We start from the raw sequence: 25,674 nt of genomic DNA, 5'->3' as shown, positions 1-25,674 counted from the left end.
AACTCTGGAGGGCATACAGTATTTAACAGTATTTAACAGATTAACTGATATATCAATTCGATTTATTCTAATTCTGATCAATCAGATGGGAAGGTGAATCCATGTTTATATGCAACCAGTATTGATATTATTTACCAGACCAATTTAGAAAAAAAAACATGTCATACTCTTTGTTTACCCTGTGATATTTGAAAAAATCATATTTTAAAACGTTTAACATAATTTCATGCCAGGATGGAAGATCCAGTTCATTCTCTGAAACTAATGCTCTACTGTAGCATTGGGCAGATTGCAAGGGTATTTGCTCTGCTTACCTGCTGGATTGTTTTGCTCTGCCTCATTTATGATATACAGGTATGGGACCTGTTATCAAGAATGCTCTGGACCTTGGGTTATCTGGATAACGGATCTTTCCATAATTTGGATCTCCACGTAATATACTTAAAAATAACGTAAACATGAAATAAGCCCAAGAAGCTAGTTTTGCTTCCAATAAGGATTAATGATATTTTAGTTTGGATAAAGTTCAAGGTACTTTTTTATTATTAAAGAGAAAGGGGAAATAATTGTTCAAAATTTGGATTATTCCATTATAATGGAGTCTATGGGAGATGCCCTTTCCGTAATTTGGAGCTTTCAAGATAACAGGTTTCCGGATAATGGATCCCATACCTGTACCAGTAGCTGCTTCCCTAGTGAGCTAATCTTTACAACCGAACATCCTTAAAAAAAAAAAATCTTAATCAACAACTCATTTTTTAGTTTAGGCCACAAATTTCACCTTAAAACCAATTTCTTAGCCTGCAATTTATTATAGATAAGCTTTTACTGGTTGTAAAGCTGCTCTAAATATAGCAGCACAATCAATATGCATTAAAGCAGCAGCTAAAACCTTCTACTCCTTAATCTGATGAAAGTGATGGGGATGGAAAGCAGGTTTTAGCCAGCCAAGTGCACAGCCCTGCTGCAAGAAATATGTTAGTATTTTATAAGAATGATTTTTTAAATGGCCATTGGTTTCATTTATGTGTATCAAATGTGGTTCTAATTGCTCTGAGTTGCTGGTTGTCATGGTAGGAGTGGATTGTCATTTGGTGAGTCGATTGTATCATACATTATGCAAGCTCTGAAGACAGGATTTGGTTTGAAAATCCAAAGAATCCTAGCATGAATACTCAACTTAATTAGAGCTCATTTATGATTGTCCAAGTGCTCATGGTTTTAGGTTTTTCTTCGTTACAACAGTCTGTTAAGGCAAACTTTCAAAGGTTGCAGAGATTTCATGGGCATGAAAACCCCACATGATTAATAAACTCATGCAATGGTTATGATTGCCTGAGCACAAAAGCTGTATCAATAATAAATGGGCCCCTTAGGGTAATTTACAAATGAAACCACAAGTGTAGTTTCAGGGGTCCCCCTCCGACCACCACCGATACTACAAAGCCCCCTCTGGGCCCGTGGGGCACATACAACCCGCATTCGTACGTGCCCCCATGCGTGTATCTAACCCCAGGCTCAGACTGAGATTCCACATAGACCCTGGCATTTCATTTACACAAAGGCCCAATAACCCCCATAAATCCAATAAATAGTGACTGCTTATGGCATGTTACAGCAGCCCCTCTGGCATTTGCCAGAATCCACAGATTGCCAGGTTGAGTCCAAAATTGCACACAACACTCACAGTAAGTAAATGACAGAAAGAAAGAATATAATATATATATATATATATATATATATATATATATATATATATATATATATATATATATATATATATATATATATGCAAATGCTTTAGTTATTCCAAATGAAATATATAAAAAATGTATAAATAAAGCATTTGTATATTTATAATTTCAAAGTATTTGTGCAACTCCAGTTTAGGGCATTCTCTCTTTTTTGTACAAATTTTTCCCTTAGAATGCTCCCATCCAAGCAGTGGGTTGGTTAATGTGGGTTATTGCCCCTTGGCTGTGTGTCTCTGGTACAAACTGGGCCACCCATATGCTGAGCTAACAGTGGCACCTAGAGAAAATGAATAAATAAGACTGTTAGGACATAGAATTTGAGCTGCAATGAGTCAGAAAGTTGCTGATGCAAATCAGTAAATATTCCCATGTGAATATCATGTTTTTCTTTAGTGCCACTTTGCTATTGTTCGGACAGAACCTGGGAAGTAATCTAACAAATGTGGAACATGTTAAATAATGCTCATTTAGTTTCATTTGGTCTCTTTATAATAGAAAATAAATTATTTTTCAGCTATTTTCAGTGCAGTCCAAAATCTCTAGGGCCCTTGGACCATCTAATACTAATAACCATTTAAATGCCTTAGGGCCACACTGAGTCTGCAGGTCTCCAGTAAGAAAATATTGCTTTAATTTGATTCATTTTTTACAGGGAGAAATACAGCATGTGCTCTCATGTTTTAGGTGAATTATGCGAGAAACTAGAAATATCAAAATCATTTATGTCTGTAATGAGTAGCCTCCTAAAGCTTCAAGTTAAATAATCTCATTTGCATGCTTACTGTGCTGCCTCATTATAAAAGTACAATGGTCTCATAAAGTGGGGCTTCAGTGATGTAACTGTGTATGTCTCCTCTGTATTTTCTTTTTTTTATTAGTGTTAATTCCAACTACAAGCACATTGATTCCCTAAGCATGAGTTTTGGTTGCCTAAACGGTTAATGCAGCGCTGAATTGTAATGTCAGACACATTAAAACTTCAGTACACCATAAAGTTCTTTTCCAGTCTGCTGGTGGCATACTTTCTAAACTACTTCCTGTGTGCATCACAAGTGTAAGACTTTGCTGAGATACTTATTTGTTCACTGCAGTGATTAGATATTGTAAATGTCAGTTCATTCATTTAATAAAAATAGCATATAATATTTTTCCTAATTTCATTAAAGTTTAAAAAGCGTCCAATGCTAATCCTGGGGCACGAGGTGGATAGCATTAGACACATGATCATCCTCCAAAACAGTCATGTGTTAACAGTCATTTGAGCTTTCATTCACAGGCCACTCCTAAACAGAACAATAAAGTAAATGAATTGTGCTTGTTCTTAGTTTTAGTTAATTAAAATGTAGACTGTAACATGGCAGCAAGCATGTGATCTCTATTTTTAATAAGTTTTTAGCATCTATTGTTTACACTGCGCAATATGTTGGTGGCCTAAAAATACATGTTAATAATAATAATAATAATGCACAATTTCCATAGTTCCATACAGAGCTGTGCCAAGCCAGACTGGTGCCCTAGGCAACCTGACCGGCCCCCTTGGCTAGGGTTGCCACCTTTTCTGGAAAATAATAAAGATCATACAAATTTTTCAGATTTTCAGCATGAAAACTCTAAATCTTGTGATTATTGCATGAATTCCAGAGCAGATCAAGATAACTTCGGGACCTCTCCCACTATGTGTGCAACCTCAGCAGGTCTGAGATGCCGGATTTTCGAATTCAGCCTTTTTCCTTATAATAATAAATCCTGAAGAATTCAAAGTTTTTTTTCCACTAAAAATTCAAATTTTATTGTCTAATTTGTTTAGGTTTTTTAGTATTCAGGCTTTAATAAATAACCCCCAAAATGTTCTTGCCCTTAGTGGAAGCATATTCTGGTTCACTCTTAAAAGCAAATTTCCCAGTGGTCAGTGAAGATTACTAGACCCAGGAGTATATATATATATATATATATATATATATATATATATATATATATATATATATATATATATATATATATATATATATATATATATATATATATATATATATATATAGTGCCTGTTATTATAATAGCATAAAGTCCCCATATGTAACAAAAGGTCATAAAGTTTGCTCAGGTGCAGTAACCCATAGCAACCAATTAGATATTTGTTTTTAACAGGCAGTCAGCAAATGATTGGTTGCTATGGGTTATGGTACCTAGTATATGTAAGAAAAAGTGTATTTTATTACATAGCGCACATTTATTTATTACAGTGCTGAGAAGTTAGGGGACAATACAGACTGTGGCCAAATTATTTTTTTTTAACATTAAAAATATTCTTCTTATAAAGTCTCCAACAGTAAGTACTGTATATGCTGGATATTAGAAATTTAATTTCTAAAATTGTTGGAGATACAAACTGACTTATCAAGCTGGTTCACATGATGGCACACTGTTAGCTGTCTGTCCATTCATAGCAGAACTTCAGTCACAAGGCATTACAAAAATGTCAAGGTCTGTCTAGTCTAATGGACTATCCTATAGGGATATGAATGGCTCAATGCAGCATGTTAAGATAAAGGGCAAAGACAAATGAAGGAGGAGGAAGATAGAAGAGCAATGAGCAATGAGAACCACCAAAGATGTTATGAGAATTTTATTATCTAACTAAAAGCATATCTACAGATGTGCTTTACCAGTCATAACATTTGTGTGTTTACAAATGCACAAATTAAACATGTCAGAAACTCACTCCATGAGAAGAAAATGATGAAGAACATTATGCTAGTGAGATCGATTAGACTGAAAAAAATACATAATGAAAAGAGTGAAATAAAGGAGAGGCCTCTGTCGGTTTTATATGTAATTTTGATATCAATTCTGTGAATTGAAAGAGGTTGACGACTTTCTACAGATAAGTAAATATGTAGGAAAACATGGTCAGGCACAAATTATGAGGCTGAAAAAAAGATAGAGTAAATAGTTTGATTAGCTCTCAATTAGGGCAATTTTATCAAGAAGACATAACAAGTATAAAAAGGGGGGCTGCATTGTTTAAGATAAAATTAAAACAATTTTTGCTGTGTCATTTAATGGTATATCCCATTTATTTTCAGCAACTTAGTGGTGATGGGTAGAGGCAGTGTCTTTATTTCATATATATCAGTTGTTTTGGGGTGTGAACTATCGGTATTTAAAATTCACTTTCATCAGACAACGGCCATTTATGCCCACAGGATAGTGATGATAGATACTGGCTGGGTGAAATCTTTGCTCTTGCATGCTTTTGATCTACACCAGGGGCCCCTGAGCAACAGTCAAATGTAAAAAAAAAGTTGGGGAGCATGAAAAAAACTCCTGAAAAAAAAAAACTCCAAATAAGGGCTGTAATTGCCTATATGTTAGACTCTATGTGGACTGGCAGCCTACAGGAGGCTCTGTTTGACAGTACACCTGTTTTTATGCAACCAAAACTTGCCAGGAATTTGAAAAATAAGCACCTGCCTTTAGGCCACTGGGAGCAACATCCAAAGTGTTGGGCAGCAACATGGTCTACACTGTATTTTTTTATAGTTCAGAAAACTATTGAACTGTAGCCCAATAAATTATATTTCCTTGCTTTGCTTGTGTTTTTAAGCAAACGAATGTATGACCCAGTTGAAAAGCTGCAGCTATGGGTGTGCTAAACTTGGAGGTCTATTTATCAGCAGTATCATTTTAGCTGTTTGAGTTTTGGAAAACACAACTAAACTCACTTTCTCTAAAACCACGGTTGTCATGAAATTTATTAGAAGATCTGAACTGAAAAAGCAGGAACGGGAAAAGTCACGAAGAACACAACTTTTTCAACTTGTCGCACAATAACTATGACTGTTTCGTATTGTCGCACAAAAGCCAGCATCAAAAACACCCCCAAAAAACTCTAAAACCACAAAACAAAGATCTTCCAGTTGTAAAAGGGACATCTACCATTGACTTCTACATGATTTTGACAGGTTTTGAATCGAGTATTTTCGTTTTGTTGCATAATAAATCACGGAAAAGTTGTGCTTTTCGGATTTTTGGAGTCAAAATTGTGACCTGAAAAGGCATTGGTCTGGAAGGGTCCACAGTTCCATCAAGTGATTCTGTGCATAAGGTATGCTGTATATGCAAATTACTAAGACATTACATAAATGGTAATTGCAAGTATTCCATCTTTATGCATATTTATTTCTAAAAGGCTATGCCTTCAATGAAAGCAGCGATATCTGCTAACAAATTACATGTATGCTCTGTTTCTTACCAAATCATTGGTTCCCCTGAAAGGAGATGTTTCAATAGCAGTATGATGGCATTATGTCTTCAGTGTCCATGCTTTATATTTTGAATGGAAATAAATGGATGTTGCATTATTGGCTGTGAATGTGTTATGCATGATTCCATAATATATTTCCTATTAAGATGTGTTGGTATTTTTACATATCCATCCCTAAATTGATTGTGCAACAAATCTGGGAAACTAAATTAATAGGTGTATATAGAGGACACAGCATGCCAAAAGATGGGGAAAAGGATTCATCAGCAGCTACTGTATTTATAGTGAGAGCAGCAAAGCTGTGGAATTAATTTCCTTATGATGTGACCCTGGCCAACAGCATAAATAATTTCAGCAAAGGACTAGTGGACTAGGACCTAAGGATGTTTATGCATATTAAAGGACCTTGATCTAGCTAAAAGTCTGGAACCATTTTTTTAAAGATTTTGATAGTATATATGGGCACTTTTTTTCTTCTGGATCAGCCATGGGCAAATTAGAGATTATGTTGCAAAGTGTCAACTTTTTTGATTATGATTAAGCACTTATTTTCCTCTATGAAAGCAAAACGGTCAGTCACAAGATATTATTGGTGCGCACAAAGGCTAGGACCATTAAAGTTAGGTACATATTTTTGCATTCATTTCAGCACTTTATTTTTATTGTGCAAATAATATTTATTGTAGTTGGCAATTTCTGATATATAATTTGTTACAACAGCGACTCTCTCTATAGTTGTTTTAGTTAATCTATAGTTAATCTCATGCTGTGAAAGCAGGTGATGCTGGCAATGGTCTGGATATGCAGAATGTCAGTACAATTTGCCAATTAACTGTATTAGTTACTTTTTAGTAGTACGTTTTACACCACTGCCTGTAAAATTAATCTCAGTTTATCATATTTGCATATTTTTGTAGTTTACAGAGCTAAAATGTAATAATCAGCAATCAAAAATACTTAGCTAAAAATTTGAGTGATTTTGAAATATCCAACAGCAGACATAATAAAGCTTGCAATTAAAAATTAGGCAAATAATTTAATTTGAGACTTTTTGTATATTTTGATCAAATCACCCTTCGTGAAACTTGTGGAAATGGATAAGCATTTTGTCGGCCAGCAGAAAGTTGTCCAACTGCATACAATCACAGAAAAAAAAACCCAGATCATAAAGAGTGGCTCATTGTAGTATAAATACTTTTTGTACCACTGTACATTATATACATAGAACAGAGGAGCACTTTTTGGAGTATAGGATATTGCCTAACTATAGTCAGCTGATTGTCTACAAATAAGGTATTTCCTGTAGCAAAAATTTCAATTAGAAATTATAGTTTGGTCTTGTGATTTTCCTCCTCTTTCTCACTTGTACTGATCTCTCGAAACATGCACAGCAGTTGTGCAAAGTGAAAAAAACAAGTACAATCTGCCATTTTTTTGTATGTTACGTTCCACGTTGTACGAATTCCTCTCTGCACTCTTATTCAAAGAGAAGAGACTGGCTGCTCTGAAGAACACAGTGCTGCCCTAGTTCTTTGGACACGCACGTTTGGGAGTGGTTGCTGGAAGGGAACCCTGTATGTGCCCTATGGCAGTTTTGGATTTCTAGCCCAGCATGTGAAGAGTGCAGCCAGATGCAGAGCAGCGTTGCTCTTGCGATCTTGACTGTGAACTGATCCGTTCAGCAATGACTATCAAATATACACAATTTATCCATTATTTGTGTACATGTAGCCTTTTGCGGAGTTTATTGTCCTGTCCTTGTTATTTATCCTGTCTAATTTAAAAGCTGCACACAGACTGTGAAAGGATCTTCCATTAAACTTTATGTTGAACCAATGTAATGATGTGTGTCTCTGCCCAGTTGGAAACAAGCAGTTTTGTTGGTTTTTCAGTACTACATGACTGTGCCGCCTAGATAACACTGCTACTGACTAGTATTGAAAACCTGAATGATCCAAGCCTCAAAATTGTCCATTTTAGGCAGAAAAAAAATCCCCATGTGCCATCAGCCTTATACCAACAAAGACTTTCTGGCAAGTACTCACAGAATCCCACAAACAGCCACTGTAAGGGCAGAGGCACATGGTCAGATACGACAAATTTCTTCTTCTGGGCGACTAATCTCCTCAAACTGCCTTCCCGCTGGCTAGAATGTAAATCGCCTGTGGGATGGCACTCGGAATGCTTCGTTTTCCGAAGTCGTCCGAAGTTTCCTCATTTTCGTGCGGCTTCGGAAGACGAATCGCACCGAGTGCCATCCCGTCGGCGATTTACATTCTAGCCGGCGGGAAGGCAGTTCGGGGAGATTAGCCCGAAAAAGCGGAGATTTGTCGCCAGGTGACTAATCTCTCTAAATCTGACTGTGTGTATCTGCCCTAAAAGAACTGTAATCTTCATTTACATACAAATTGGACACAACAGGCTTATGTGTTTCATGACAAAACACTTAATTATAAGCAGCCTACGGATAATTTTTGTGTTTACTTTCTTCAAGTTGCAGATTCTGGGGCATGTAAACTGAGCCCAAATTAATATTGGTGATCTTTACTTTTTGTTGAACACAAAAACATATTTGTTTTGTATTCTAAATGCATCATAGGTCGATTCAGTAGTATTACTACAGTATTATTACAGTAAGGAGAGCAAGTGTAGGGATTTGCAGAGGAACACTGCAGGCAAAGGATGAAAAACATCAATTTGGATGGGCTCCAGAGCAGTTAAGAGGCTGTGTAGTCAGTAAAGGGAATGCAGTAATCCAAGGGAGAAATAATTAATAACTAGTATTTTTCTAGGTCATGTTCTGCATGAAAATGTATATTCTAACAATATTTAAGCAAATGTTTTGAAAATATGAGTTATATTTTGTCTAGGTTACATTTTAGGAGTGAAAACATCCATGGTAATATAGCAGCAAACTGGTTGGATTTTTGAGCTATGACAAAAATAAAATAACCTTGTTTTTAGTACTTTTGTTTTTTTCTCCATAGCAAGAAATATTTTAAATGAAGGGAATCCATTTACCAAAATGCTATTTTATTGCAGGCTAAATTATATTTAAAATAATGACATCTTTGACCAGACTTTCCCATGGAAAATAATTAAACTATTCCTTCTGAAATTGAAAAGGCTATTAACACTTTAACAATATGCCTTGATGCCTCTATCATAACAAAACCTGAAAATGTGGAATCGAATTCTCCTGGCACTCTATAACTTTAGGGGTTACCTACTAAAATCTGAAAATTCCTCACTATTTTCTTAAAGCTACCGAAAAAACAAACTCCCGTGCACATTTTTACCATATTTATCAATAAATTTACTCGAAAAACATGTGATGTGGAAAAAGACCTGATTAAATTATGAAAAAATCCAAATTGTACAACTGTTTGGATTTGACACCCGAAAACTCAATTTTTTTAGGATTGTGATAATCCACAAATGAATTGATTATAAGAAACCCAACGCAGATCATGACATCTTCCAATTGTAAACGGGACATCTGCCCGTGACTTCTTCATGAACTCGGCAGGTTTGAGATGGAGTACATTTTTATTCAAACCTTTAACAGCATCAGGGTTTAATAATTTAATGAATAAATATTTTTTATGGCAAAAATAACAGTCAACAAAACTAAATCCCAAGGTACAACCAAAGAGCATATAATCACACACAGTTACATGTAATTTCATATGCATACATAACAGTGCATGAGTATTTTGGTTGTGGAGTCAGAAGACAACAAGCTGAAAAGTCTTCAAGAATAAGCGAATTTATAACTTAATAGAAAATAAAGGTAAACTTCCCCTTTAAAAATTTTTCCGGTCAACAGAAAGCAAGTCTGGCAGCTGTCTGATAGATATTAGCATAATTTGTCTACTGCAATCAGGGCTGCCATCAGGGGGGGACAGGGGGGACAAGTGTCCCGGGCATAAAGGGCCCGGCAGTGCTGCACTTTTGAAAGAGCCGGGCCCCCCTTCTGAGCGCTGAAATTTTCGGCCATCTTTGATTCCGAACAGCCGAAAATGCAGAAGTGCTGAACAGCCGAACTCCCGAAGTGGCGAAAAGACCTGAAGCCATGAAAATAGCCGAAGCGACAAAAAGACCCGAAGTCACGAAAACAGACGAAATTGAAGTCCTGAAGTGGCGAAAATACCAAAAGTCACGAAAGGCGGCGAAGTTGAAGTCCTGAAGCCACGAGTTCAATTCTACTGAACACCAATTTGTGTTTTGTTTTTTTTTAATCCTCTGGCCACCAATGTATTATTTTAATATTCTATAGGCCCCTGCCACCAATGTTTTTTTAAAAACGTTTTTTGGGTCCCCAATTTTTTTAACTTGTAAGGGGGCCCTGGCGCCAATGTTTTTAAAAAATATTTTTTTGGGGCCCCAATTTTTTTTACTTGTAAGGGAGGTGCTGGCGCCAATGTTTTTTTTTTAAAACTTATAAGGCGGCGGTTGGTGGGGCCAAGAGAGACCCGCGAAAATGTTGTTGTACGGGCCCGTGATTTCTAATGGCGGCCCTGACTGCAATACGGGTACATGATTTCCAATATCATCATATGAGTGTTTCATATTAAAATGTAGCTAGCAGAGCAGACATTGCAGATGTATGCTGTTCTCTGATTATGCCTATTTGCATTTTGTCGTCTTACTGTGCAGCTCTGGAAAAAGCAGTCGGCCAGTGGGTAATGGTAGGTGGAGCTAGAAATGCATGTAGTTGGAGGAAATGCATAGATTGCGATCAGAAGAAAGAAGTGTTAGCGCAGGTAGGTTAATGAGAGAGATGACAGGCTGTACGCCGATGAGCAAGTATTTGGCAGCGACACGTCAGATTGGCGCAATCGCATGCACTAAAGCAACTAATGTTTAAATGCGCCGCAGCTAGCTCAGGCTACAGTTTTTATTTACGTTTCTGATTTGCCGTTTCGGGCGAGAAACCCCAAGGCTCTACTGGTGGTTTAGAATCTGGAGGCACAATCGGCTCTGTTAGCGGCGGTTATAAGCGTATTTGCTTCAAGCAGTAACTCTCCGGTGCTTGTTCTTTATCATCTCCTAGCAGACCATTGTATAGTTCGCCAGTAGATCCTCGTCATCTAGAGAGTATTATAAATACTGTTACAATATTCGCATTGCGCGCAGCTCCGCTAGGCTCTCCCTGCTACACTAGTAACAGACTTGTATGCACGGTTTGCATTGCCCACGTGTTCCTTCTATTTGCTTCCGCTTCCCACGTGGCTCTCTGAATGAGGACACGTCACTGCGCGTGCGCAGCTGAGCAGGGTTTCTTATTGGCTTCTGCTTTGAACGGTCCACGACTGGTGCCTTTTTTTTTTGCATTCAAAATAAAACTAACTAATAACGTATCGGTCTGGCTAGTCCGTTTAGTCAGCATGAAAGTGTAGCGCGTCGATTGTTTTTAGTAAGCAGTTGCGCTACTCTTGTGCAGTTTCTGGCCTGTGCCCGTTGGTGGGCGATATGTGTTAAAAAGTAGTTCGTTTATGTGTGCAATGTTGAAGTGCCCGCTCTGGGATATTTCTGAGAGAAATTACATCCTTCCACATTCCGTGTTTGGCGTAGTACATGGCATGGGCGGGGCGCTATTGGCTCCTCCCACACGGCCCTCGCTGTGTTGCTTGGTGTTGCAGGCGGTATTCGGGTGGCTGTCTGACCATTTCTCAGAAAGACTTGTCTGGACACAGATACGGCGCAAGACTAATCCATCTGAGGGAGACGGACAGCGGTCTCCGGTAGCAAATGTGCAGCAACTTGTATACTCTCGTCTGTATGAGTGTTAGGGCGGTAAGGCCGAGCAGCAGCGACAACATGCAGGGAATTTCCTACCTTTACCCGGTTCAGGACTACAACTCCCAGGATGCTCAGCTAACAGTATAACTGCGGTGGGATGATGGGAGTTGAATCTTTTATTTGCGCTGTGCCGTAGGTCTAAATTTGCTTGACGTGATGGAAAAAGCCATGTAGTTCTAGGATTATTCTTGCGCACATAAGCATCTCTTATACTAGTCTCTATCATGGCGCTTTATATTTTATGCCGTTCAGCCCAACCACAGCGCTACCCTCGTCGTTGTGTCCCTCCGCGCTTACCTTAGTCCCGTCCTTTTAAGTGTGCGCATCATTCATGTCTGATCCATGTACCTCAGGAAACAACCTGATAGCGACTTTAACCGCATTGCTCTTTGGTCTGGGACTCCGCTCGTATCTATATATATTACGTCTGTTTTTTTTATTTAGCAACTAGCCACAGAGTGACATATGGGAGCCAATTAATATGCAATACATTCAATAGATGTGGTTCTAGGCGTGTTGCTTGTAATTAGCATGTGCTAATAAACCCTGGTTCAACTTATTTTCTCTATCATTATTTTCTTAAGAGTAATGCACAGAAGGTTGTCATTGTAGTTGTGTTTATAAAAAATGAGCTGATTGCCATGTTGCTTTGCTGATGACATTTTGCTGTTGTATTGGCAGTTTTAGGTTGAACATTACAGGTCAGAGTTTGTGTTCCGCTTCAGTAGCTTCAGTTTCCTGCAGTGCATTGTAACCTGTAGGCACACACTTTTGTGTGTCTAGGTGGGGAACTAGTAATTCAGTATAACAAATATCCGCATTATCCATTTAATGCAAAGAGGCAGATTGAAATGCCTCTCCCTACTCTAATACACAGTTGTGAAAACACCCTGTCTACCATAGCCATTGATCCTGACCTGCATGGTCAGGATCAAAAGCAAACTAGCTAAACAGTCATGTCCCATGTGGCCACCATTTGAAATCTCTTATTGACTAAAGGAGGCCACACACAGGCCAATAAAAACTGCCAAATCGGCAGCTTATTGGCCCTTGTATGGTGCCAACCAACAGCCCTTTCTAACTCATGTATTGATGAAAATCAGTCAGATATCAATCTGATAGGTTTGATTTTGCGCATCCTATTTACCTTTTTACATTGGATTGTTCCTTTTAAATGAAAGGAATATGAGCATCTTATGCACTGGAAATCAGAAAACAGCTAGAGGAAGAAGGTATATGACAGTAATAAATAATGTTTACTTCAGCATACTTATCCACAACTGAATATAACGGATTAAATGTTTAACCACAGTTCAGTTATTGGCAAGATCTTTCATAATACAGCGTGCATTCATAGGTGTAACTTGCTTTTATGAAATGTCATCGCCACTGTGGTTGGTGGGGTTTTTACAGTAACTGACATAACAAATTGTATAAACTTGCCCATAGTGTGTGGTGCAGATGCTTACTGATGAGTGCGTCACCTCTCTGATCAATGTGTAAGTTTGACTCCTTGCTGGGGGCAGGGTCTGCATTGGGTTGTAGATGGAGCCCAAAGGACTAAATATTGAATCTCCTGAATATGACCCACAACTGTGTTACAGCTACTATGACAATCATCCGATAATCGTTTGAATGAATGCATTTCTGTGATTGTTGTAGAGAGTTCTGACACTGCCTCCCAAACTACTGTAACTCTTACTTGTAGAAAATTGCACATTACATAAAAGTAAGGTGTCGCCGTTCAGTATCTAGATTTTAACAGATTTGATGGCATCAGTTATGCCATCAGACGTTATGTACATCTGTACAATTTAGGAGTGACATTTTTCATATTAGCTACTGAACTGCTTTCTAGATTTGAGAATTCTAGTACAAATATAATTTTTTTGGTATTAAGATGCCCTTTGGGTTGGTTATGTTACTGCTGACTTTAAGTTTAATATAGACTTTTTTTTTTTTTTTTTCTCCAGCATGGCGGACTATCTTATAAGTGGGGGCACTGGCTACGTTCCCGAGGATGGACTCACTGCCCAGCAGCTGTTTGCTAATTCAGATGGTCTCACCTACAAGTAAGAGTTTTTTGTTTTTTGTGTCATTTATAGTCTGTGCTTTCTCATCTGTAGAATAGTACTGGTGATTGTTTGCGTGTGTTGTTTTTTTCTCCCCTAATGAGATCTGTACTTAGCTCATGTCTTTCCTATGGTAATTTGTGTAGTATATTTAGGGTAGCAGAGACTGATTAATAAATAAAAGGATTACTATTCCTAATGAACAAGGATGATACAGGTCTTGATTGATAACTACTGTTTTATGTAGCAGGTTGTTGTACAGGTATGGGGGTCTGTTAACCAGCTATCCAGAAAGCTCTGAATTATGGAAAGGCTTCTCCCATAGACTCCATTTTAGCCAAATAAACCAAAAATGGTTTCCCTTTTTCTCTGTAATAAAAAAAACAGTGCTTTCTACTTGATCCCAACTAAGATCTAATTAATCCTTAGTGGAATCAAAACCAGCCTATAGGGTTTATTCAATGTTTACATGATCTTCTAGTAGGCTTAAGGTATAAAGATCTGGAAAGATTTGTTGTCTGGAAAATCCCAGGTCCTGAGCATTCTGGATAACTGATCAAGATGGTCAAGAAAGGAAACTTCATAGTAGCGTTTGATTTGGTAATGTTCCAACAACCCAGAAAATATTCGGTTGGTTCCCTTGGCCAATCCTGTAGGAATAAGAGTGATTAGTGCCATTTGACCATCTATTTTGAATAGCCCAAAACTAGTAGTAGATACCAAAGCAGATACCAAATTGCCTCTTGTACCATTGCTTCAAAGTAACATTGTCCGTACAGATAAATTGACTACTAAGTATTACAAGATGTCCTTTAGAAGGCATTTTTAGACAGTTACTTGACAAACTTCTCTGTTTGTCATTTAATAGTTACGCATTTGCCTTTCACATTGGCTTTTGTAGAAAGCTTCAAATTGATTTCTGGGGCTGATTCTTGGCTAATGTTTTGCAAGACACATCACTTTATATATAAAGGGATTTGTAGCTGACGGCATTTTATGAGCAGTAAATTTGAGTGTTGGCCATATATCATTTTGAAAACTTAATGATTAGCTATGAGAATTGCAAATTAATTTTTGCAATAGATTGCTGTAAGGTATTTCATTTCTTTATTCTTTACTCCATTGCCTAAGGTCTCTACAAATCTAGTGAGAGAGTGTCAATATGTAAAAAAAAATATATTTATAATATCACATTATTCTGTATGAATCTTTTAAATTAAAAGTTGTCTTATCCAAAAAGGATATCCTTAGAAAAAAATGAAAAAGGGTTGTTTCAATACGATTTTACTACGTTTTCTTGAAAGGGGATGTTCACCTTCCAAACACTTTTTTCAGTTGTGTTTTTCAGATTGTGTATCATAAACAAATACTTTTTTCAATTGCTTTCCATCTTTTATTTTTTTTTTTTACTGCTTTCCCAAATTGTAAGTTTTAAGTTTAAAGTTCCTGTCTCTAGTTTCTCAGTCTGGCAGATCTGTAATCCAGGAGCATTCTGAACTGTTACAATTTGCTACATATAGTTGATACATTTCTCAGCAGTATCTATGGACTATTAGCAACTATTTTATCAAGTCTAACAGCAGCCTTTACTGAAACTTAGGGGCAAAAATGTATCAACTAAATGTATCAATTAAGAATAGTTGCAGGGTCTGCAACCTTCCCTCCCAGAGCTGCTTCAGAATGTGAAAAATTAAACTTTACACTTCAATATTAGAAAAATGGTCACAAATAGAAAGTAGTTGGGGAAAAAGTCTGTTTTTGGTGAATTATCTGAAACCAACTGAACTGAAAAGTGTTTGAAGGTGAACAACCCCTTTAAAGGAGAACTAAAGCTTAAAGGAACAGTAACCGCAAAGACTTTGTTTTTTAAACAACAATATAATGTAATGTTGTCATGGAACTGGTGTGTTTGCTTTAGAAAATACAGCTATATTTTATATAAAGAAGTTGCTGTGTAGCCATGCAGGCAAAAATAAAAAAAAAGCAGATAAAAGATAAATTCTTAATAATCCCATTGTATTCTACAGAGCTGATCTGTTATCTACTGTGTGTCCTGTGCCTTTTCTCTTTTTTTCAGCTTTGAATGGCTACACAGTAGTTTTTGTATAAACAATAGTTGTGTTTTACCAGTGCATGACAATACTACATTATATTGTCATTACATTAAACATTTCATTTTTTGCTGTTACTGATGCTTTAACTAAAGAAATGTACATTTTTGTTTTGAGCTTCTATATTGGCCTAAAGTAAATACAGCCCTTTAGCAGTAAAGACCTGTGCCTCCATAGATGCTCCTTTAGCTCACCATGTTCTTTTAATAATCATTTTCCACTAGCAGCAAAGTATAGTTGGTCACAGACTGAACTTTACACTATAATTTGATAAATAATTACAGGTATTACAATGTAACCTTAAAGTCTCAGCAGCTATATATGAAAGTGTAGCTTTGAACTACTGCTGAGTTACAAAACTAATGCATCACATTGCAACAGTTTTTATTATTCTACTTAAAAACAAAAGACTGACCCTTTTTGTATTATTTATACCTTATTTTAAACCTATTTTCTATTGAAAGAATGTCCCTTTCTTTTTATAGTTCTTCCAAAAAAAAAAACAAAAAAAAAAAAAAGTGGTCGAAAGGCTAATGCCAGGCTATGTCACTGTCTGTGTTAGCCCAGACTCTATTTCCTACTATGCCTTGCCTAGTCTTTAATTCATAGACCTGTGATAGACAATCATGTGCAAAGCATTATGGATGTTGGAGTTTTTGCTGGAGGGGCAGAAAGCCTCACTTAATGAAATAATAATTTACATGAAAGGGCAGTTCCATACTAAAGAAGAAATATAACCCCTTTTTGCTAGTAGCTTATCCAGTTTCATCAATGAAAAAAAGGTGCATAAACACTGTGACCTTCCACAGTTATAAAGGTATTTTTTTTTCTACTTTTTGCACCGACATGCCTGATCAGAGACTTAACTACAGGGTAACTACAGGGTAAGAGGCCAAATGAATTAGCAATTTGAATATTCAACTTATCAACATTTCGGGGCCCTAAACTGAATTTTCTGTTGTGCCCAGCAACATTTAGTTATGCCACTGAACCTGATTCTACATATTGATGGTAAAACATTATTCTGTCTCCATGATCGCTTGGGCCAAGTCCCCCAACCCTCTTAGGCTCACAGTGTAATTCAACCCTTACCTCCTCACGTTCTAGAAACAATCACTTTGTATTGAAAGAAGGTAAAGGAGGGGTTGCATTACAGCAAGCTAAGAAGGGTTTGGAAACGTTGACTTCGATAATGGTTTTCTTTCAATTTTTGGCACCAGATCATGTTTATTCTTTCTCTACATAATCCCTACTGAACTGCTACACAGAGGCATATTTCCTATATCTGCAACCAAGAAACCCTGCCCAGCAGAAGCATAACTAGATGTTACTGTGCCCCACAGCAAATTAATTTTAGGGGCCCCAACATATCCAGAGGTTGTCCTTTTTTACCAATATATGTTGAAATTGCTCATTATTTAGGGCCTTATGGGACCCCTATACCTCCTGGGCCCCCCTACAGCCACAGGGTCTGCTTCCTCTGTAGTTACACCCCTGCTGCCTAGAGTCCCTATATATATTGAAATATTTTCCCCAGACCGCCATTGACCACGTTTAGCTAAATTTGGCAGTTGAACTGGAAGGAGGATACCCCTCTCTTCCATAGTTGGGATCCTAGAATTCACGGTGCACACAAAAAAGCATACATGTTAGGTCACATTAACAGACAGAGTTCTGCCTTTTGCTTCTAAATGTCTTCCTGTTAAAGTTAAGGTGGCCATAGACGTTACAATTTCTTTCCAAGAGAGATTGATTGTTTCAATACAAACGTGTATCGCTGAATCGTCAGATATACAGGTAGAAGTAGTAACATTCTACCAGTGTCTGACGATTCAGCACTAAACAGTGGCTGATGTTCGAATGCCTTCAAGGGCACCCGATCAAAATTTTCCGATTGGGCAGACCGATGAGTCTGTTGCTTAAGTGTTTATTTTGGGGGGTATAGTTTTCCTTTACAGGTATGGTTTACTCTTATGTTAACTTTTAGTGTGTTACTACTAAATGTTTTTTTTTATTTTTATTTTTTTTCTAATTCTCTGCATATTCCAATCTCTTTTTCAAATCAGTGTGTGGTTGCTAGGGTAATTTAGACCAAAGCAACCTGAAATTGCAAACTGGTAAGCTGCTGAATAAAATGAACTTGAACAATAAAAAATGAAAACAAATTGCAAGTTGTTCTCAGAATATAACTCTGCATGTTTCACTTGCTGAAACAAACATAAAACTGTGCTGTCTTTAATTTTTCAAGCACATATAACTGAATATACAACATTTAAAAAGCATTCTGCTAAATCAGCAGAATACTGTAATTGTTGTTTTTGCTTGTTTGTGATGATCTCCTATAATGGCAGATGGCAAATGTGTACCATGTAACATGAACCTTCAGTGTAGGTTCAATAAAGAGGTAGAGACACAGGGTAAATTGGGACATTTTGCAACACTGGGATTTTCACGCAAGGCTCACCTGAAAATGCACAAGGTTGCGTTTTCAAGAGAGAGTTGCAAGAAAATTTGCCTGTGTTGGCAACACATAACCAGCAAATTCACTGTTGCCATTGTCCTATGGGTGAAGGACACATTTATATGTGGTATGTTTATTAACCTGGAAGAATATATGGTAATAGTGACACTTCTCCTCCCATATTCCAGATACATATAAATAAGTTTAACTTTGGGTTGCCTGCATGTTGTGGCGATTATGGAGCAGAAGGATAGAGCCAGCAGTGAGGTTTCGTCGCGAACTATTTTACAAAAGATCCCAGAATGGCAAGTGCTTCCTATTTTCTACCACTAGTTTGTCATGATGTGTTTTCCAATGCAATTGTATGGAAAATGAAAGACACAGATACCTCAACTAGCTTGTAAATTTCAGTAACTTTTATAGAAACCATCAACAGCCAAAGAGGCACAAATTGTTAATACCATATGGATGTTTAGGTGGAAACTGTGAAAGGTCACTTCTTTGATAGAAAAATTAAGGTTTTGCTCTCCACTTTTTAAATAAAGCATCCTTTGTTCCATTGTATATGGAAGTGGTTTTAATTTTAAGTGTTAGAGATTCCTTACATGGGTAAGGGACATTTAACTGGGCTCCTTAATAATGTAATACTGTTATCAGTATTACTGTATTAAAGGCACCAACCATAATGCCTTTAAATTATGCCTTAAGTTTATAAATGTGTTTACCAATTGTGCCAAACCATAATGTTCAAAGCAAATAAATGGCTTACCAATGCTTGTTTACTTTATAAGCTACCCTTACAATCCCAATTATCCACTCATATTAGCACCTATAGACGCATGGTCTAAATATCACATATATTATGTAATTGTGACTTGTAGCATTTTTATATACAATATACAAGGGACAAGGCTGTCACATTTGCAGAATACCCCTACTTGGAGCTACTGAAACTTTTTACAGTTACATCAGCTTTGTTCGTCTGGTGCTCTCTGATTTGAATTGTTAAATTTAATAATTGTCCTAAGCATTTCCTGATAACTCTGGTGCTTACATTCATTTATTAATATGTATTTATATGAACCATAGCAATTCTCAAAATCTATTGTATTCTATATTATTTTGACATAGCAGTGGTAAGCATCTTTCTCCTATACTTATTGCAAACCTACAAGTTGTGCGTGCCAGCGCTTACGACAAAGGTCATTTGTGGAATTGTGGCTGGTGTGTGGTTATATATGGCCAGCTTTTCTCTACCATTTGTGGTGGAGTACATGATAACAAGCTTTTTACTAGGTGCCTTTCAAGGAACAATTTATTTAATTTCCGTGAACTTCTTGAGGCCATTTGGTTAACTAGTCAAAATGAAGTAAAGGCCTATCCTGCAACATGGCACTAGCATACAAAGGCCACCTCCGTTTGAGTCAAGTAAGAAGATCAGTTGAAAAGACCATGACAGTTCAAAAAGCCTTATTTTTCCTCTCTGTTCACCCATTAAGAAATACTGAGATATAAACTGTTGTGGTCCTGGTCTAAATGCGGCATTCATCTGTTAAATATAATATGAAGACTGCCTCAGTTTTACTAACAAATGTAGCTGTACCATTAATTTTATCTGTTGAGAGAGAAAACTAGCATAAAACCCTGTTGGGGCTTATGAAAATGTAAAAAAAACCAAAAAAAACTACAGGAGCCATCTAGAAACTGAGATGCACGCTTCTCTAACCCAGAAGCAAATTAAATCAGTGTCATCACATGTTTATTCCCAAAGTATCCTCCTTAAAATATTTGGATCACCATACCATCACCTGCCATAAATAGCCATAAACACAATTTTAAAAGATGCTAGTGATGGGGCACTCAAAACACATTTTGTTCTGTCAAGTTTTTAGACTATTTAAGTACTTGATCAGTTGTTCACTTTTAATTGCCTTTTAGTATGATATAGACATTGATATTCTGAGATCATTTGCAAATGGTCTTCATTTTTTATTTGTGAGGTTTTTAAGTTGTTTTTCAGCTGCTGCCTGGTTGCTTTGGTCTTATTTTCCTTTGCATCCATGTAGTGATTTGAATAAGAGACTGGAATAGTAAGATAAATACTAAAAATGAACTATAAAATTGTAGCTTTACAGAGCAAGGTGTTTTAGTTGCTCATCAGAAACCGCAAGAAGTAAAGATCACGTGGATCCAATAAATTATCGCAAACTGCATATTTCTGATTTATTTAAAGTGCAAGATGGAAAGGGCTGTTCAAGTTAAGATGACAGAGGAATCCATAATGAATTTGCTGTAACATTTTTTCCCCTAAGGAATGAGTTTTACTTTTACAAAACTATAATTTACCTTAAATTAAACACCTAAAACAAAGAATGGCCAAAGTGCAAACATTTTTTTTTTGCCTTGCTCTCTGTGATGTATATATTTTTTTTAATCTGTCTCCTCCAGAATATTTTTAATTAATGGACATACTGTATGTTTAAGGGTGGTGGCCCGAAGTCACCTGAAGTTTCCTCGTGAGGCAGAAAACTAAGCAATCTGAGTGGCTGATCATTTAAGCCACATTTTATTCAGAAAGTGTGTCTATAGATGTTTTCAGTTAAGGTGGCCATAGACGCACAGATCCTATCGTACGAATCCTTTAAGACCAAATGCAAATGAATGCATATGATAAAACAAACATTCTATGTAAATCACATTTCATGTATTTAAGCTGTTTGTTTACTGTATGCTTTACTGCTGTGTGTAGCCTAGGGATGCACCAAATCCACCATTTGTCCTAATCCACTATTTGGGATTCGGCTGAATCCTTCTTAAAAGATTCAGCCGAATCTAAACTGAATCTGAATCCTAATTTGCATATGCAAATTAGTGGAGGGAAAGGAAAAAGTAGGGAGGAAAATATTTCACTTCCTTGTTTGTGATGAAAACTAGTGTGATTTCCCTTCCCGTCCCTAATTTGCATATGCGAATTGGAATTAGGTTCGGCCAGGCGCAAGGATTCGGCAGAATCCTGGCAGAGTCCTGAACCGAATCCTGGATTCAGTGCACCCCTAGTGTAGCCATGGGGATTTATTTGCTTTATGGCTGTTCCACAGCTCCACTATATGTACATTCATGTGTATACGTGTGGCATTGACTTCATGTAACAGTGTTTCTTAATCCCTAGTGGTTGCTTAATTTTGTTTCTTAACATCCTATAACTATAATGAGTAAAGCATACCTGGAGCAGTGGGCCAGCAACTGTTGTTTCTATTTACTCCTAATTTGTACTACTGCTGCTATTAGTATCTTAATAATAATTTCTGATTAATGGCACTAGCTATGAAGACACATAATAGCTCACAGTGTGGGTGTATAAAATAATACTCACAGGCTTCTGATTCAGAGAGTTAGCCAAATGCATGTTTCGAGCTGTTAATATTTCCAGTGTAATGGTGGTGACATACGGAGATGAGTCGGCAAGCGATAAAACTGCTACTGTGGGCAACTAATCTCCCTGAAATGCCTTTCCACCGGCAAGAATATGAAATGCAAGAAAACCGAAGCAACACGTATTGTCATCCCACCAGCAATCACCCTAAGTTTCCTTGAGAGGCAACTTCGAGCTGTTTCGGAAAAGTAAGCAACACGTTTGCTGTCCCACTGGCAATTTACATTCTTGCCGGTGAGAAGGCATTTTGGGGAGATTAGTTGCCTGCAGTACTAGTAGCAGCTACTTTTTGTGGCAACAAAATGCCAAAATAAACATAGCCATAGACAATACTGAGAATTGCCTCTCCTGAAACTCTCTTAGGGGTATATTTATCAAAGAGTGAAGTTAGAGATCGCTACAGTCCTCTAGACTAGAGTGAAATTCCGCCACTCTCCTTTTATTTCTATGGAATTTTGAAAGACGTATTTCTCAAAGGATGAACTTTCACCCATTTATAAAAATTTTAAAAATCCCATAGAAATGAATGGAGGGTGACGTAATTTCACTCTAGAGGACTGTGGTGATCTCTAACTTCACTCTGATAAATATACCTCTTTGTGTCTTAGCAAAGCCAGTTAACACTTGTCTATTTTGTAGCCATTACGAGTAGCTGTGTGTGTCTTCACCCATAGAATAATAGGAGAACGCGTCTAAAAAATTAAAAACAATAAATTTAATGGCAAGTTTTGACTACATGATGCTCTGGTGGAAAATAGCAGTTGTTAAACCACCTCCATCCAGACTACCTGGTCTACTGAAGCTGACGCTAGCAACTAAATCTCCTGATACTTGTGCAGCACTTGTTAGAATGAAATGTTCTCTCTTTCTTACAGTGACTTCTTGATTCTTCCAGGATTCATTGACTTCAATGCTGATGAAGTGGTAAGAATGAGTTATTTTGTTATAATGTTCTGTTTTTATACTTGAGATGAACACATTTGCCAAAATAAAAGACGATGGAAATATAATTCCTGGGCTTGTCACACATCACTTGTATCATAATTGCTTGTGTGCATACCAGTTCCTGTTCCCAATTTCTATAATGGAAAAGATTTTGGGTAATTTCTGCAAATCTTGAGGATAAAAAAGTGACAGCTGCCACTGGCCTAAACTCTGTTTTTAGATGATATTGATGTTTTAGACCAGCATGATAATGCCATAGAGAGTACTTGCTATAAATCATGAATTGTGACTAATTTGTTTGTACTAGTAACACCTTGTGGCTGTTTATTATAAAATCGTCCTGGCTGATTTTAGTATTCAAATGTTGTATCTTGCCAATAGTCTTTATTCTGTTGAAATTTGATGCTGCAGCTATATATATATATATATATATATATTTATTTATTAAAACGGCCCTTTTATAACGGCCCAATTATAATTGTTTCAGTAGATAATATGCATGGAATGCCAAATTTATTAAAAAATCCCTTGTCTGGAAATACCCAAGTCCCAGGCATTCTGTAACATAGCTATGCTTGGAGAGGAATACTGGAACTCAACAAGCTGCCATATTTGGCAACATAGCCATTGCTGTGTTTTTCGAAGCAATTCCAAATATAAACCAAACTTCTCAACTACAAAATTGGTGGTCATGTACACCTACAAGATCTGTAGTACAGAATACATGGGATCTGGGGTTTCTGTATAAAGTAAATTGGAGCGCAATACCTTATCTCTTAAGCTTCATACAAAAGCCCAGTATGATTGTTTTTTAACCAGTGTTAACTAATGCAATAAAAATGGTTTAATACAAAGATTATGCAAATTAGTCAAATATTAAATGAAATAGGACTTTATGGCAAATAGCATTCCATCGATCCTTAAACGGCATGTAAAGGAACAAAAAATAAAATCCCATGAACTCGGCTGCACACAATCTGCATGGGGGGCTGGGGGGCTAAGTAAAGATTTAGGGGCAATTGCCCAGGGGCAGCTAGGCTGGGGGGGAGGAGGGAAGGGGGTCTATGTAGGGTAAGGGTGGTAGGGTTTTTTTTTTTTATTAAGGGTTTGTTTCTCCTTTAATGTAAAATTGTAGCACAAGGTTATGCTGATAAATGCAGCAGGCTGTCATGATTTGTGTTTCCACTGCTCTGTTCCTGCTTTGGCAGTATTCCTATTGTTTTTCGTTGCCACGATTATTTTCTCTAGTATAGTTCCAAATGCAATGCCTTGCATACAGGGACCTGTTTGGGAGCATGTATGCATTGTGGACATTTGTTTATGGTTAATCAAGCTTCTGTGCCTGCAGCGAAAACACCATGTAGTAATGGTTGAAGGTCAGAAGCACATACTAAAAATAATCTAATATGAGCAAAGAAGGCTTAGTAATTCCTGGCTAATGCATTTTAGCATCAAAAATAAGATGGAGACAATATCCTATTCGGTTTTTTCTTTTTGTTAAATCAATTATTTGAGCTAAGCTGCAGTATGTGTATTGTATCTGGAATTCACAGCCATGGCACCTACGGACATATTTATCTAGTACACTTTTCTTTACTAGATCTCTGCAACCAGCATTTTAGAGATACATAGCAGATACATCTACTGATCAGTATGTGCATTTAAAGGGAAAAGCCATCCTTTTCAAGTACAGTTATTCAGTATAGGCAACAGACTTTCTAGAGGTAGAAGAATATGAACAGCTGAGTATGATGCAGACTATGATATTCCAAGACACTGATATTTAATCTTTTTGTTCTGCTTTAAAAAATAATAGTAACCATAAAATTGTAGCCACACAGATCAAGGTTCAAAAATTCAGAAAAAATCCCAAAAGCATGCAGATTGTAGTAAAAAAAAGTTTATTAATACATATTAAAAAGTATCAAAAAAGTCCCCACATGGCCCAGATCACAGATCAAGGTTGCCAAACAAACATCTTTGCCTAATTTGTCTATCTATATACTTGGGGAGCTGAAATGGGCTGCTCCATCCATTCACCCCTATGGCTAACAGATGGATCACTTGTGGTTCCTGTGCAGAGTTGATGGGAGTTGACTGTATTTACATCCGAATTATGTTTTCAGCCAGTAAGATTTTGCAGGCCCAGTCATACCCTCCTGAGGTGTTATCGCTCTGGAAATATTTTTGGTTTGACACAGGGATCAGTAGGCTGCCACCTTAGTTAGGAAAGCCAGCAAGCAATGCCTGTATTTATAAGGGCATTTTTATATTGAAAGGAGAAGTAAAGTTATTTATACTGGGGGGGCAAAAATTAGGCTCCTGCATGTGGTTGTATTTACTTACCTGACATCCTGGAAAGCTGCTCCGACTCTGGGTTCTTCCAGTGAGCAAGCTCTTTAAATTTTTTCTGACACATTTATTGTTAAAGTTCAGCTTTTCATTTTAATGCGCATTCGCAGCCATGAGAAGGTACTCGCTGGAAGAACCCTGGGCCAGTGCAGTTTTTTGCTGATAGGAGCACCAGCCTGGGCTGTCGGATAAGTACATACAATCACTGGGGGGTGCCTAACTTTTGGCACCCCCAAGTATAAAAAAAGACTTTCCTTTACCTTTAGCACACAGTAAAGAAAAGTAATCAGTCAAATATTTAATCTGCAAAATATTCAATCAGCTACTTCGGGCAGATAATACTCTCAAACCTATTTAATCACTTTATTTGACAGATGAGTTCTAGTGCAAAAATGTTTTAAAAAATGGTTGTATAAAAAGTATAACCATGCATATACCTTGATAAATACATTTTTACAAAAGCACATACATAAAATG

At 37.0% G+C, this 25,674-nt stretch overlaps 1 protein-coding gene across 19 annotated transcripts in view; it reads left to right on the top strand.

Annotated features, from left to right (window-relative positions):
- The window catches only part of LOC108713018 (inosine-5'-monophosphate dehydrogenase 1), a 65,400-nt gene that overhangs the window by 8,975 nt on the left and 30,751 nt on the right, over positions 1–25,674 (top strand). For 8 of the 19 annotated variants that reach the window (XM_041588431.1, XM_041588418.1, XM_041588416.1 and 5 more), the window contains exons 2-3: positions 13,797–13,895; positions 22,776–22,824. In XM_041588431.1, the coding sequence (XP_041444365.1) occupies positions 13,797–13,895; positions 22,776–22,824 (148 nt within the window). Of the gene's footprint in view, positions 1–10,759; positions 10,785–11,418; positions 11,438–11,566; positions 11,916–13,796; positions 13,896–18,655; positions 18,773–22,775; positions 22,825–25,674 lie in introns of those variants that run through there. The other 11 variants (XM_041588433.1, XM_041588432.1, XM_041588429.1 and 8 more) reach the window with 10 other exon arrangements.

This window comes from Xenopus laevis, chromosome 3S, assembly GCF_017654675.1.
Source record: "Xenopus laevis strain J_2021 chromosome 3S, Xenopus_laevis_v10.1, whole genome shotgun sequence".
NCBI lineage: Eukaryota > Metazoa > Chordata > Amphibia > Anura > Pipidae > Xenopus > Xenopus laevis.
The sequence above is the reverse complement of the archived record's forward strand: the minus strand, read 5'-3'. Positions and strand labels throughout refer to the sequence as shown.